Source organism: Pan troglodytes, chromosome 15 (genome assembly GCF_028858775.2).
Source record: "Pan troglodytes isolate AG18354 chromosome 15, NHGRI_mPanTro3-v2.0_pri, whole genome shotgun sequence".
Lineage (NCBI taxonomy): Eukaryota > Metazoa > Chordata > Mammalia > Primates > Hominidae > Pan > Pan troglodytes.
Window position 1 is genome coordinate 63,383,499 of NC_072413.2, and position 13,652 is coordinate 63,397,150.

Consider the following 13,652-nt stretch of genomic DNA (forward strand, 5'->3'; position numbering starts at 1 on the left):
TGTTTTCTTTTTCTTTTCTTTTCTTTTCCTCTCTCGCTCTCTCTCTTTCTCTCTTTCTTTCTGAGATGGAGTCTCGCTCTGTTGCCCAGGCTGGAGTGCAGTAGCATAATCTCGGCTCACTGCAACCTCCTTCTCCTGGGTTCAAATGATTCTCCTGCCTGAGCCTTCCAAGTAGCTGAGATTAAAGGTGCCCACTACCACGCCCAGCTAATTTTTGTGTTTTTTTAGTAGAGACAGGGTTTCACCATGTTGGCCAGGCTGGTCTTGAACTCCTGGCCTCAAGTAATCTGCCCACATCGGCCTCCCAAAGTGCTGGGATTATAGGTGTGAGCCACAGCGCCTGGCCTGGGCCAGGTTTTATAAGCATAAAGTAATGAGATGTGATCTGATTGGATCTTGCAATGAGGTGATGCTGGGAGGTATGATTTGATCGGATCCTGCCATGGGGTGATGCCAAGCTTGATACGATTAGATCCTGGATCCTACAATGTGGTGTCCCCTTCTTAATTCAGTCCTCACTCCTCAGTCAGAGCACTTAGGTTCCCGCTGTGGTTGCAGACTCGGTTCATCTGGGCATGTTCAGGTTAGGTGACCTTCAAACTGGGGGGCCATTGGTAACTGAAAAACAACTCACAACTTTGTTACATAAAAGTTGAACCAGATTGGTGTGATGTGGTTACAAAATAGCTAGTAAGTCTAAGAGTAATATACTGGCTCAATACTTCTCTATCCTAAGTTGGAAACTATGGTCAATTTTGATGAAGAAATTATTAGCTATTTCCCTACTTCAATTTTGCCATACCAAAGCTATATGAACTTGATAAACCTTGTAATGTCTTACAAGGTTTTAATCTCTTCATCTGTAAGAAGATTGGATTGAATCAAATTACTCTCTCTCCTTGTTAATACAGATAATACTTTTTTTCTGAAGGCAAGAGTATGATCTATTACATTAAAATGTTTTTAATGTATCCAATATATTTAAAAAAATAGAGACAGTGGTCTTGCTATGGTTGCCCAGCCTGGTCTTGAACTCCTGGCCTCAAGTGATCCTCCCACCTTGGCTTCCCAAAATGTTGAGGTGAAGGTATGAGCCATCATTGCTAGCTATATCCAATATGTTTTAGTGCTTCTTGAGACATATCTGTGTTAGGAACTGAGATGAAATTAAAGATATACAAGATAGAGTTTTTGCTTACAGTGTTATGGTGGGAACAAACAAACATAATTATTATTTTGTAGAATTAATAGTCCAGGAAAGAATAGTTTTCAGGAGTGGTATGACCACAGCTCAATCAAATCTGCAAGGGTTTTCTATCTGTCTGCCATCGCCAGTAGGTTGACTTCATTTTCAGGTTAGTTCCTCTTGCAAGATTGCTGCCAATGGCAATCTGGGTTACAGGTTGACTCGCTCATATCTGGCAGGAAAGAGAGAACTCCTTCCCCCAGATATGGACTGAAAATCCTTTCCTTCAGTCTGATTGGGCCAGTTTATCCTGGTCCTAATGGTTTTCAAGTGTATCAATTAGAATAGTCTAGGACTATTCTAATTCTAGGATATTCTAGTCTAGCATAACCTAGATGCTAGGTCATACTGCATTGAAAAATGCCCCCAAATCTCAGTGGCTTAAACTACAAAGGTGTATTTCTTATTAAAACCAGATGAAAATGGGAGGCAGGCTGCTCTACCTTGTCCTTTTTTTTGGAAGTTAAGCCGAGAGAGGCTTTACCGATACTTTCAAGATAATACTGGTCTTGAGTCTGGGGAAGAGTAAACACTGTAAGGACTTATGCTGGCCATGAACTGTTCTACCTGGAATTGACACATACCACTTCTGCCCACAACCCACTACAGACTGGTGGCTATAGCTAGTCAGTCACATGGTCCAGCCCAACTGCAAGGGGAGGAGGGTATCTGGGGGTGGGTGTGGAAAAATATAATCTTTTTGTATGTCTGGAAAGAGAGAGTAAGCATGATAAATCTCCTACCATATTAGGGAACCCATTTACTGGCTAATTGAGTTGCCTTTCTGTAGTTGGAGTTTTGGGTGGTTACCTAAAGAATTGGCAGATGAAAACAAAAATAAACAGCCCTATTAATAAGGAAGGACAGGAGTGAATGTTGAATTAGAAATCAATAGTGTGAACTATATGCTGCTTTATCCCAGTGGAGAAGACAGAAATTTCAGCCATGGAGGCAAGTCATAGGGAGGGATAGTCTGGCTAGTTTCATCAGTCTTTAAATCAATCACTTCATTTACTCTTCTAATGGGAAAGATTTGCTCTGGCTTTTTAATGAGTAGGTATAGAGTTTGTTTAAGGAGCTGGCTCAAAAGTGACTTAAAACACATTGAATTTGAAAATATAGATTCTTAGCTACTCAGGAGGCTGAGGCAAGAGTACAGCTTGAGGCCAGGAGTTCAAGACGAGCCTTGGCAACATTCTGTGACCTTGTCTCTAAAAAATAAAAATGAAAATATAGACTTTTTTTCCCTATATTTCATTTTTGTAGTTATTGTCAATGGTGTGTCAAGTTGGCTAGATTTATAGTTTTAGAACTGACGAACAACTAAAACTTACCTAGTCCAACCCTTTTATTTTACAAATGAGAAAACTGAGGCCCAGATGGGTAAAATGATTATCTCAAGGTCACCCCTTCTTGCTCTTGGCAATAACAATGCTGCCCTTTGGATGACTTCCTGGAAAATCGGATCCTGTAAGTGAAATGTAGCTAGAGCAACAATTATAAAACAACGAGAACAATTAACAATTATTCAGAATGCTTCCATGGCTGACAGTCAGTTGGTACACGTTGGTAGAGATAGAAAAATTTGTAAACTATTTGGTAAGTAGCTTATGCTAAGCCTTCTGAGTGCCTCAACCCCTTGCTGGAACTCCACAGATCTCCCCACCGTAATAATAGGATCCACCTCAAAGGTTTGATTTGAGAATTAAATGGTGGAGGTAAAGAGTCTTGCATGGGGCCTGGTGCTCAGCACTATTACACTTTGGCTATTATTTTTATTACAGTCATAATAAAATGGTAGTAAATTTCAAACCAGTTTCTACATGAATGTTCACAACTTAGGAAATGTGATAGCATTCACGTTCATTAACTTTGATCTAGCTAATCTCGCAATAAAATGGCCACTCATGTACTCACTTTAACTTTCATTTTGATCTTTTCCATAGTCTAAGGGATGATTCCTTCTTGCCCCACACCCAAGTCCCCATAGCTCTAGCTGATGGTTAAGAATTTGACCGAGGCTATATACAAGAAAACAATGCACTGACAAGGCCCTGTTAGTTGTTAGTATAACAGATCATAACGATTGTTCTGTCTAATCTTTTGTTGAACAGAACTTGTCTTTAACTTTTGGGATAAGCAAAGATGGGTCCAAAACCTAGTTTGGTGAGGGAGGGGTGGAGTAAGAGGTGGAGTACCTGTACTTACTTAAGCAACTATTACAAACTGGCAGTGATGAGCAGCAGAGGCAAGCAGTTGGGAGAAGAGAATGAGAGAGCGCAGCAACAGGGTGGGACCTGCAGCTTGTGGAAAAATGCTTTTGACACAGATACTTTCTGATGGCCAGTGATGTTTAGAACCTTTTGCAGGATTCCTTCTCTCTCAAAATTTAACCTGGCAAGAGAACGACTGAGTTCTAGGAATTTTCTTCTCTGGAGAGAGTAAAATAAATGTATTTTTTAAAAGCTGGGACTGTTGTCCACACTGAGAAGAGGCAGGGTATAAAATTCCCTTTCATAAGTGAATTTCCTGGAAATTCATGATTGGCTTGGAACTTAATGTGTAAAGACTTGTTCTCAAATATCAGTTGTTTGACAGAGACCTCCAGTTTTGGGATGGCAGCTAAATCCTGAGCCTGCCTTGGAAAGGGTTTTGATAATAATGTTCCATCACAGGTGGAGAAGCACATTGATTCAACAAAGCAGACTTCAAAATCACTGAAGAATTAGTTTCTGAGTGTATTCAAGAGATACCAAAGTTATTTGTTATTTTAACGTATATTATACTGTTCTATACAAATGCACCAAATCCTGGGCAAAACATTCCTAGGACAGGTTTTTTTTTTTCAGTTGGAAGGAGGTAGGGAAAATAAGTGCTTTAATTCCTAGGATTTTGGAAGTAAAAATGGAACACCAGACAAAAATGGAATTTTTAGGCAAATGTAAAGCTTTGTACTTGGATATCTCAAAGTATTATACAGTGTAAACTATCATGATTATTAACCAACTAGAAGTAGTTCTTTTTTGAAAATTTTATTTTTAATTTTAGACATGAGGGTCTTGCTATGTTGCCCAGGCTGAAGTGGCCACTGACAGGCACGATGTGGCACTGCAGCCTGGAACTCTTGGGCTTAAGTGATCCTTCCTGCTTCTTCTATCTTAAAAAAAAAAAGTTACGCTTGCTTGTTAAAATATTTTTAAAATGCTGTGTTTAAACTAAGAAGTAAATATCCACCCCACCTCTGACTTCTAAAAATTATCTAAAGTATGACTGATAAGATTTTTACCTTTAATCCCACATAAGCCTAAAATTTGTGTTCATTTCCAACAACCAAAGTGTGTCACTTTTACACCAGAATTTTGTCCTGCTTATACGTTTAGTACAGAAATCTCATGGGAGAGAGCATCCATGCATTTACAAATTGTTATTGAATTATTTTATGGAATGATGACACCCAAACTGAGCTAGAACATAATTCTGGCTCTGCTAGTACATCTTCTGTGTGATCTTGGACAAGTCACTCTACTTTCAATTTTCTTTTCTCACAGGGAGATAATCATAAAAACGACTGTAAAGTACAGCATTTCATAGAGTGCTTTTTGTTTAAAGAGCTGACAATAAATACGAGTCACAAGGTCTAGGAAAGCCTCCCTCAGAACCTGAGCTGCTTGAGGACAAGGGATTTTCTTTTGAATCAGCAGTACCTTATTTGTGTATCTGTGATAGAGTTCCTGATACATAAGAAGGTCTCAATAAATGTGAATTTATGAATATTAGGCAGATTGCAACCTTGACAGGCCACTGCCTCTTAAATCTCCTTTTTGTGATCTTTTAATATTTAACATCTAAAAGGCCGCCGCTACTTGCTTTGGGATAAGTATCCCCGTTATGTACTTTAAAATGCCCAAGCCTAGAGAAATGATTCTTGTCTTAAGGGCACCATTTCGCTCTCCCACCGTAAAGCGCCCCAGGCTTGGGATCTGGGTCCCAAGGCTACAGGGAAGAGTTTGGAACGGGAAGCTCATCTTCCGGCCCTCTGATTGGCCGGCTCGCACTCCACTCACGCGGCGCGCGGCTCTGATTGGCCCCGGCGGCACCCCTCGTCCCGCGACTACTTTGTGTGCTGGGGCGGCGCGCTCAGGTCCTCCCGCTCAGCTGGCGGTCTGGGCTGCTCTGGGGCAGCCCTTCGGTCCACTGCTCTGCATCGCGGGCGCCGGGAATTTTCCGAGTCCGAGCGGGTAGGACGCATCCTAGGGCAAAGCCTCTCCCCTCTCCCCGTGCTGTTCTCTTTCCCGTACTGAATAAACTTCCGCCTCAGAGGGGCTGTCGCAGCCGCGGGTCGGGAGAGGCCGGGCATCGAACTCAGGCCCTCGTGGGGGGGGTCTTTCTCTTCGAGTGAATGTGGAAACAGCTCTTACAAGATAAAGTAGGGCTTCGCTGAGTCTCCTGGGGGAGCGATGCCATTGTAGGATCGCGCTGGAAGCAGCAGTCAAGCGGCCAAATGCGGGCTGCAGGGGCTGAGCAGCAGCAGCGCGCACCCCTAAAAGTAGCAAGGAGCCAGCCTCAAAACCTCTAGTGCGGGTGCCCCCTAGGGCCGCCGACTGAGCTGGCACGGGCCGGTCCATTCCCCGCGCTGTAGGGAGCACTGCATTCTCTGGAGGCGGGTCTCCTCCCGGGATCCGCTCGCGCCCCGCTCAGCCTTCGGCCTTCAGGCGGTAGAGGGCGGCCTACGCCTGTGTGCGAGCCGGCGCCGGCGTGCGCAGCCGCTGCCCTGCTGGAACTGTGCCGTCCCGCTGTGGCCCGCGGCTCTGCTAGGCGGTGGATGCTGCTGCTACGCTCTCCACCGGCGCAGCGAGGAAGGGGGCGGGGAGAAGCCCTGGCACATGCCAGGGTCGCCGTAGGTGGCAGCGGCCGGCGCATGCGCGCCCTCTCTCAGAAGCCAGGAACGCCGAGGGGCGCGCGCCCCCATTCGCGCGCGCACGCCGGCGCTGGCCGAGGCTTCCCCGCCTGCGCTCGTTGTCAGAGCCGCTCCGGCGCGTGCGCGCGTTATCTCCGGCCGACCCGAGGAGCCGGTTCCCTCCGCTCCAGGCCCCCTCCCCATCCCGCCCCCGCCGCCTGGCCCCAGCCGACCCGTCCCTTCCTCTCCCCGCGGAATGGGGCCGGCACTGCTCAGGGTCGCGCGCCCTGGACCCGGCTCGCTCTCGGTCTCGCGCTGTCAGCGACTGCCCGGCTCGCGCCGCCTCGCGCTCTGCCTCAGTCAGTGGCGCCGAAGGCTCCGTTAAGCGGCGGCGGCGGTTCCTGTTTCCGTTTCTTCCTCTCCGTTCGGTCGGGAGTAGCATCCTCCACTCAGCCACCCTTCCCACTCCCCCAGCGTGGGGCAGCTGCGGCTGAGGGCTGTGGCTTTGGCAGCTGCGACGGGGAGCGGCGGAGACCGCCTCTGCTCCCGCCTGGGGTAAGGGGGCGTTTTGGGAGCCGGGCCCCGCGCGCCTCGGGGTCTTGGGCTGGGCTGGGCTGCGCGCGGGATCTGAGGAGGCTCCGCGGCTGTCCCTGCTCGTTTCCCCGGGCGACCCCCGGGCCTGTTGCTGCAACTGCTGCCGGTTAACCAGCGGCTCTCGGAAAAGTGGGGAGGGAGCCCCCGGGACGCTCTGGCGGATGCCTTGGCGCAGCCCCGGGGGCGCGGGCAGAGGGTGAGGGGCGCCCGCCTCTCCAGCCGGGACGCGGAGCTGCGCCGCTGCTGCCCTCCGCGTCGCGCATCCTTGCCTAGGGCAGGGGCCAAAGCCTAGGGAAGGAGAAGGGTTGGGGGCGGGGGTGGGAGGTGTCCGTCGTTTCCCCTCCACACCTACCTTCCCTTCGTCAGCAGCTCGGTCCCTGGAGTCGCGGTTTGTGGGGAGGAAGATGCCCGTGCGTTATGGGCTCTCTCTGAGTGCTGCTCGGGCTAGAAAGCAGGGAGTGGACCCGCACAAAGATCCGCGAGGGACTGATGCAGGGCAGTTAAAGGCTTGAGTGCAGCTGTACTCCCTTTTGATGTGCAAATGACGAGCTGGCGGCTTTTGAGTATCAACTTATTTGGGAAGGTTAAATGAGTCCATATTTAATCAGTTCTAGGAGGTTTGTCCTGCAGGATTGAGTGGGTTGTCGGGTGCAGCACCTGTTCTTTCTTCACAGTGGGGATTGCAATCTTCAGAGACGCAGTGTATTTCTTAAGTGGCAGTGTCATGCTTAGGGTTTGTCCCGGATGAGCTTTTATTTTAGCATTTTGCCGTATAATATAGATTGAGGCCTTGGTTAAAGGCACGGACAGGTGGTGTTTTTTCCTTCCTATGTTTTAATTATTCACAGTTTATTTAAACCCACTCAGGAAGGTGGACCCAGAAAAGCCAAATTCTCCAGTACATAACCCCAAATTTCAACGTTTTGCGGAACAAATTCAATACAAGTTTTGTGTCAGTTTAGAGTTAAACGCATCTCAAGTAACTGACTTAACTGGCTTGCCTCTATGAAAACTGTAGGCAGATTTCATTATAGTTTTTTTTTTTTTCTTGTTATTCCGGCGGTTAGGTGCATGTTTATTTTCTTGATTAAATTTACATTCTATGTTTTATGACTAATTCTTTAAATAGGGGCATCACATAGAAAGTATTTTAGGAGAGAAATTATTTAAGCACTACAGTATATCAGATATATGAGAAATAATGGAGTTGTAGTCTCTGCTCTTTAAAATAACTGTAAAAACATCTTAAAACCCTATGCCAAATAATAAGGCCCTGTACCTTGCTGTCCTTGTGAAATCTGCTATGTGTATAGAAAATCTTAATTACTTGATTTATAAATACTACGGTAGTATTGAAAAGGTGGGAATTCAAGCATTTGTAATTGTGATTTCACAGGTTTAGTGTGTAAAAAATGCAGGGAGTTAGAGATGAATAGGCTATAAGACACGTACAAAGACATGGATTTTCTTTTTGCTGCCTTATAAATTGAGAATTCTGTTTGAATTCAAGAGCTGAACAGCTGGAATGAAACTTGTATAGATTGCAGAAACAGATGCAAAAATGTATCTTTGGTCAAGTTGTGAGTTAACTTGAAGAGTGTCTTGTGTAATAGGATAGTGATTCAAAATAATTTCCATAAAGTACGGCCTTATATAGGTTATATTTTGAGGATATTTTTGAATTTAAAAAGTCACCTGAAGTTGTTTTCCTACAAATCAGTTCTGTTTAAGACGTATAGAATCGAAAAAAACAAAACAAAACAGTAATTCTGATTACATCCTGCATTGTTTTGTTGCAAATTCTTACCAGTTATTTTTACGCAATTGGAGTGTCCTTAAAAGTGGTGAATCTTAAAATTTGCTAGTGGATTGGAAAAACCTGTTAACTTATTATTATTTTTAAAAATGCTGTTATATTAGTACATTGGTCTGGAGGGGGAGCTAGTGCCAAAGCAAAGTATAGCTTAATAGCTGTTTGAACTTTTAAAACACCCAAAACCAGATTTTTATGACCAAAAGAAACATAAACTTTTAATTAAAAGAGTACGAAATTGATGTGGGCATATATATGTACATAGTTATTTGTGGAGTGAATATATTGTGTATTACAAATTAGTTTAAAGAAGTCTTTTCATGAGCTGCAATAATGGAAAGCTAAATGCTTAAAGATTTATTGGATTTCTCATTTTAAAATCTCTAAAATGTATCCCCAAACTTAGAGTATGTTATAGTATTTTCTTAACCTTCTTGTCCTGTTCATCAGAATCTAAGGCATGTATTCTTGACCCATTGTACATGTTGTGTGTTCTTAAATTTTGTTTTTATAATAGCTACAATCCTAAAATTTCAAAAACGAAGCTTCAAGTAGAATCTTATATGGGCGAAGGTATTAATTGTGTGGTAAGCTACGTATTTATCAAAAGTAGATGTAATTCCTTTTTTTTTTTTTTTTAAAGTAGAGATAATTCCAATAAAAAAATGGACCTTTTAGACATCTGGAGAACAGTATCCCCAGGTCACTTAACCCTTATCTCCTGCAGTATAATGCAGTGAGTCCAGCTGATCTACCAAATTGAATGTGTGCCTTTGAATACGAAGCAGTTGTTTTGTGGCCTGTGGCATTTCATTTAGGTTTCTAAGCTGTAATAAATTAGTATGTTAATTTACTTCTTTCCATTCACATATTCTTTAAATCCAAGCCTAGAGACTGATAATTATATGTATATTAAAATCATTGGAATATTGGTTTCTTTGCAGATAGTGTTTGGGCTGTTTATTATCCATAGCTCTTCATTATGTAAATAGAATCTCAATGCTGATAAAGTAAATAGATTCTTCCATTTCATTAATGGTTATTTTTGATTTATGATAAACTGCATTTAATAAATCTCTTGATTTAGTTAAATGGTGGATACATCATTTCATATTATAGCAAATTGATAAATATAAAAGAAAGTTTTACAATCATAAGAGTAAATATTTAAAAAAACTTGAATAAGTTACTTTACTAAACATAAAATTAAGATTTTTAAACAACTCTGAAACTAAAAGTATTACTATTATGGTACTTTTTTTTTTTTTTCCCCCAATAGAGATGTGATCTTGCTGTTTTGTCCAGGTTGGCCTTGAACTCCTGGGCTCAAGCGATCCTCCTACCTCAGTCTCTTGAGTAGCTGGGACTATAGGCATGTGCTACCACAGCCAGCTTTATTATAGTACTTTTGTACCCTGCATCAATGCTGCTTCTGTTGATACTTTTCAAAGGAGATATCAACTTCTGGTCTTCAACAGTAGTGTAGCATCCTCTTATTGATTCTCTGGCTCATATTTCACTACCATGTAGTATGGAGTTTCTTTCTTGGAGTTTGAATTTTTTTACATTGCAGCTTGTTATAGTGAAACAATTAAACATATTTAAAAGTAAAAGATATTTACGACTGATTTTTAAAGAACCTGTAAAAAAATCCCCAACAGAAGAATATTATATGGGGATGTGTAGATTTAACATTTTATTTTCTTTAATTTTTTTTTTTTTTTTTTTGAGATTGGGATTGGGGGTTGTCTCTCTATGTTGCCCAGGTTGGAGTGCAGTAGTGGCGTGATCATGGCTCACTGCAGCCTTGAACTCCCTGGTTCAAGCCATTCTCCCGCCTTAGCCTCTGGAGTATCTGGGATTACGGGTGCATGCCACCATGCGTGGCTAATTATTTTTTAATATTTGTAGAGATGAGACCTTGGTATGTTGCCCAGGTTTGTCTTGAACTCCTGGGGTCAAGTGGTCCTCACACCTTGGCCTCCTAAAATGCTGGGATTACAGGCGTGAGTCACTGTACCCGGCTCCTTTATTTTATTAAAAAGATTTTTGTTTGTTTGTTTCTAAGTTTAAAAGACAGGGTCTTACCATGTTGCGCAGGCTGGTCTTGAATTCCTGGCCTCAAGTGATCATCCCACCTTGGCCTCCCACAGGCGTGAGCTACCATGCTTGGTCGTAAGATTTTTAAAAAATGGATTAGTTTCAAATCTCAACTTCTCTTTCTTTCAACATTCTAATCTCCTGGCATTTTTTCCTTTCCCCAGCTACCCCCCATCATCCAACAGTCTTCCATTTGGAATAATGGGAAATCAAACCAATAAAGTTAATCTTACCACCCACCAGGCAAAGGTTTTTCTTAATCTCTACAATATTCTGAACATAAAACCCATATAAACTTTATATGATACTACATATTTTCCTTTTAATGGAGGAAGAGCAAATGGGACCTATGGAGTTATGCCGTATTTGTCAATATAAGGGTTACTTTTGTACTCTTACTGAAAGCAGAGTTATAGGGCTAATTTCATTTAAATTTTCTTACCCATCTACTTTAAAAAAATACCTCTTTGTGGTAGTCTTTTTTTTGGTCAGAAAATGACAATGTGAAGGAGAAATACGTTTTGAATTTATAAATCTTCTTTTAATTAACAAATTATACCAATATAAGGGTAGTGTTATTGTGGTTCAAATTTGCCTTTGCTATTCTGCCTTTTCTTCGATAGTGATTGTATAATTATACTATAACTTCTTCATCGAAGCACTGGAATAAAAGAAAAACTTTTAAAGATCACTACGAAATGCTCACTGTATTTGTTGTATTTTATAACTTGGGTTTTTAAAATTTATTTTTCCGTAAACTGAATAAATATGAAAATGAACTTGAAAGATCTTGTCACAGCCTTGATGACTGGTCAGAATAAAGTTCACATTATAAAATAATAAAACATTGATAATAATCTTAGATGAAAATGGAAAATTAAGCTAATGTTTATTTTAGAACCTGAGTAATGAGTTTATATCATGTAGCAATGAGGCACATGAAGACGGTTAGAATTAGTTTTTCTAATGAATAAACTTCATGATATAAACTTGAAAGTGCAGAAATGCTATAACTTTCTGATTGTAAACTTGAACAAAAGTAAAATGAAAATGGGAGAGTCCTCTTAATTACCTTTAACGTATAACTAAAATGAACCTGTGTATCTGTCTAAGTGTTATTTGATCAAGACTTTCAATGGACAATGAATGAGTTTTAAGTTTTTATCAATGTTGTGACTGATTTTTCTATAATATCCCTTAAATGAGATATCAAATTCTAATAATATCTAGAACCAGATTAAATTTGGTTAGAGTATAAACAATATTTACAAACCATCAAAACTATAATAAAAGCATTGTAATGTTATTTAATGACTTAAGTCAACATTCCATAAGCTAATCTAAGCATTTCTACAATTAATACAATTGATAGTAATATCTTAATTAGTGGTAAAGTGGACAGATATAATTTATAGATTCTGTATTGTCTGGGACCTTGGGGCAGTCAGTGAAGAGAGGGAGATAGAGAGAGGAGCATACTGGTTGATGAGCTTGCCTTATTTGGAGATGAAGGAGATTTATTCAGTTTTTCTCTTTCCCTCTACTTTCTTCTCCTTGTTTGTCATCCTCTTCTAGCAATGGTAAGAAATGCGGGAATTGACCATCTTTACAGTATACTTTTTTCCTTAGAGTCCATAGAACATTTCCAGGTAAAACATTAGTTTTTATGTTATAATAGGTTTATTATAATGATTTCATTTCCTTTTGAGGTGGTAGGCAAGAGACTAGAAGAACTTCATTTGTATAGCATTTAATATTATTTATTAAAAATGATTTTATAGGCCAGGCGCAGTGGCTCATGCCTGTAATCCCAGCACTTTGGGAGGCCGAGGCGGGTGGATCACCTGAGGTCAGGAGTTGGAGACCAGCCTGACCAACATGGAGAAACCTCATCTTTACTAAAAATACAAAATTAGTCGGGCGTGGTGGCGCATGCCTGTAATCGTAGCTACTTGGGAGGCTGAGGCAGGAGAATCACTTGAACCAGGGAGGCGGAGGTTGCAGTGAGCCGAGATCTTGCCATTGCACTCCAGCCTGGACAACAAGAGTGAAACTCTGTCTCAAAAAACAAAACAAAACAAAACAAAAAAACAAATTCTAACCTTCATGTGCCTCATTACTGTAATGTAAAAAAAAAAATTATGTTCATTGAAGAGAACTAACATATTAAACTAAAAATGAAGCACAGTGTTCTCCACTCATGGGAGTACTGTTAGCAGGTTTAAGACAGTTACTGTGAGAAGTTCACAAGGTGAAAGTGTCTTTGATAATTAGGGCCTAATCAATTGGGTTTTGACTTACTCAGTTTCTCCAACACATGGAATTGTACTGGTACCTGAAGGAGAAAAATATATAATAGAAGTTGTATTAGTTTTTATGTCTTGAGCTCTCTGAATAACTACTTAATTCATTCAGTTGCCAAATGTCAAAAGATAGTAATTTTGAGAAAGTTGATTCTTTACAATTAGAACTAAGCCAGGGTAAACAATTTGCTTTCTTTTTCTAAGTTTTAGGTTTTTCTTTCTCTCTTAGGAAGTTTAGTGAAACTCTAGGGGTTAGGCAGGTTGTAACTGAAATTCTTGAGGCCAAAAGGTCCTTTCTTTTGCTTGGTAAACTGACCCCCTCAACAGCGTGAGAAATGTATATGTACTGATAACCCTGATTGCTTCCTGACATAATTACAGACATCCAGCCCTCTATCAACTAAAATTCCGTTTATTTTTAAGGTTCAAATATTAGAAGTATCTGCTTGATACTTCTCATAGGTTGTCAAGTGTGCATACGATGAGAGATATAATGTTACTTTTACTTTGTAAGTAAACAAACACACAATATTATGTTCTCAATGCTGAGTAAGCTGAAAAGATGTATACCTACTGAGGATGCACCAAATAATAAGCTACAGAAACCTGGTAATGTGCAATTAGGAATAGTTCCTCTTAATAATAATAAAAAAAGATTAGTGTTTAGGTTTTAATGGCATAAAGATGTAATGAAAATAA

At 41.2% G+C, this 13,652-nt stretch overlaps 2 protein-coding genes across 9 annotated transcripts in view; one reads left to right on the forward strand and one right to left on the reverse strand.

Moving 5' to 3' along the window:
- FUT8 (fucosyltransferase 8) overlaps positions 1 to 13,652 on the forward strand; it is a 450,735-nt gene that overhangs the window by 119,666 nt on the left and 317,417 nt on the right. The gene's annotated exons all lie outside the window — the stretch shown is intronic.
- On the reverse strand, positions 4,175 to 7,197 carry LOC134808364 (uncharacterized). The gene has a single exon (XM_063793560.1). It carries the CDS (start codon positions 6,583 to 6,585, stop codon positions 6,058 to 6,060), a length of 528 nt encoding a protein of 175 aa, XP_063649630.1. The 5' UTR covers positions 6,586 to 7,197; the 3' UTR covers positions 4,175 to 6,057.

Coding starts and splice junctions, on each gene's coding strand:
- LOC134808364 (XM_063793560.1), bottom strand. CDS start 6,585: ATGCTACTCCCGACCGAACGGAGAGGAAGAAACGGAAACAGGAACCGC.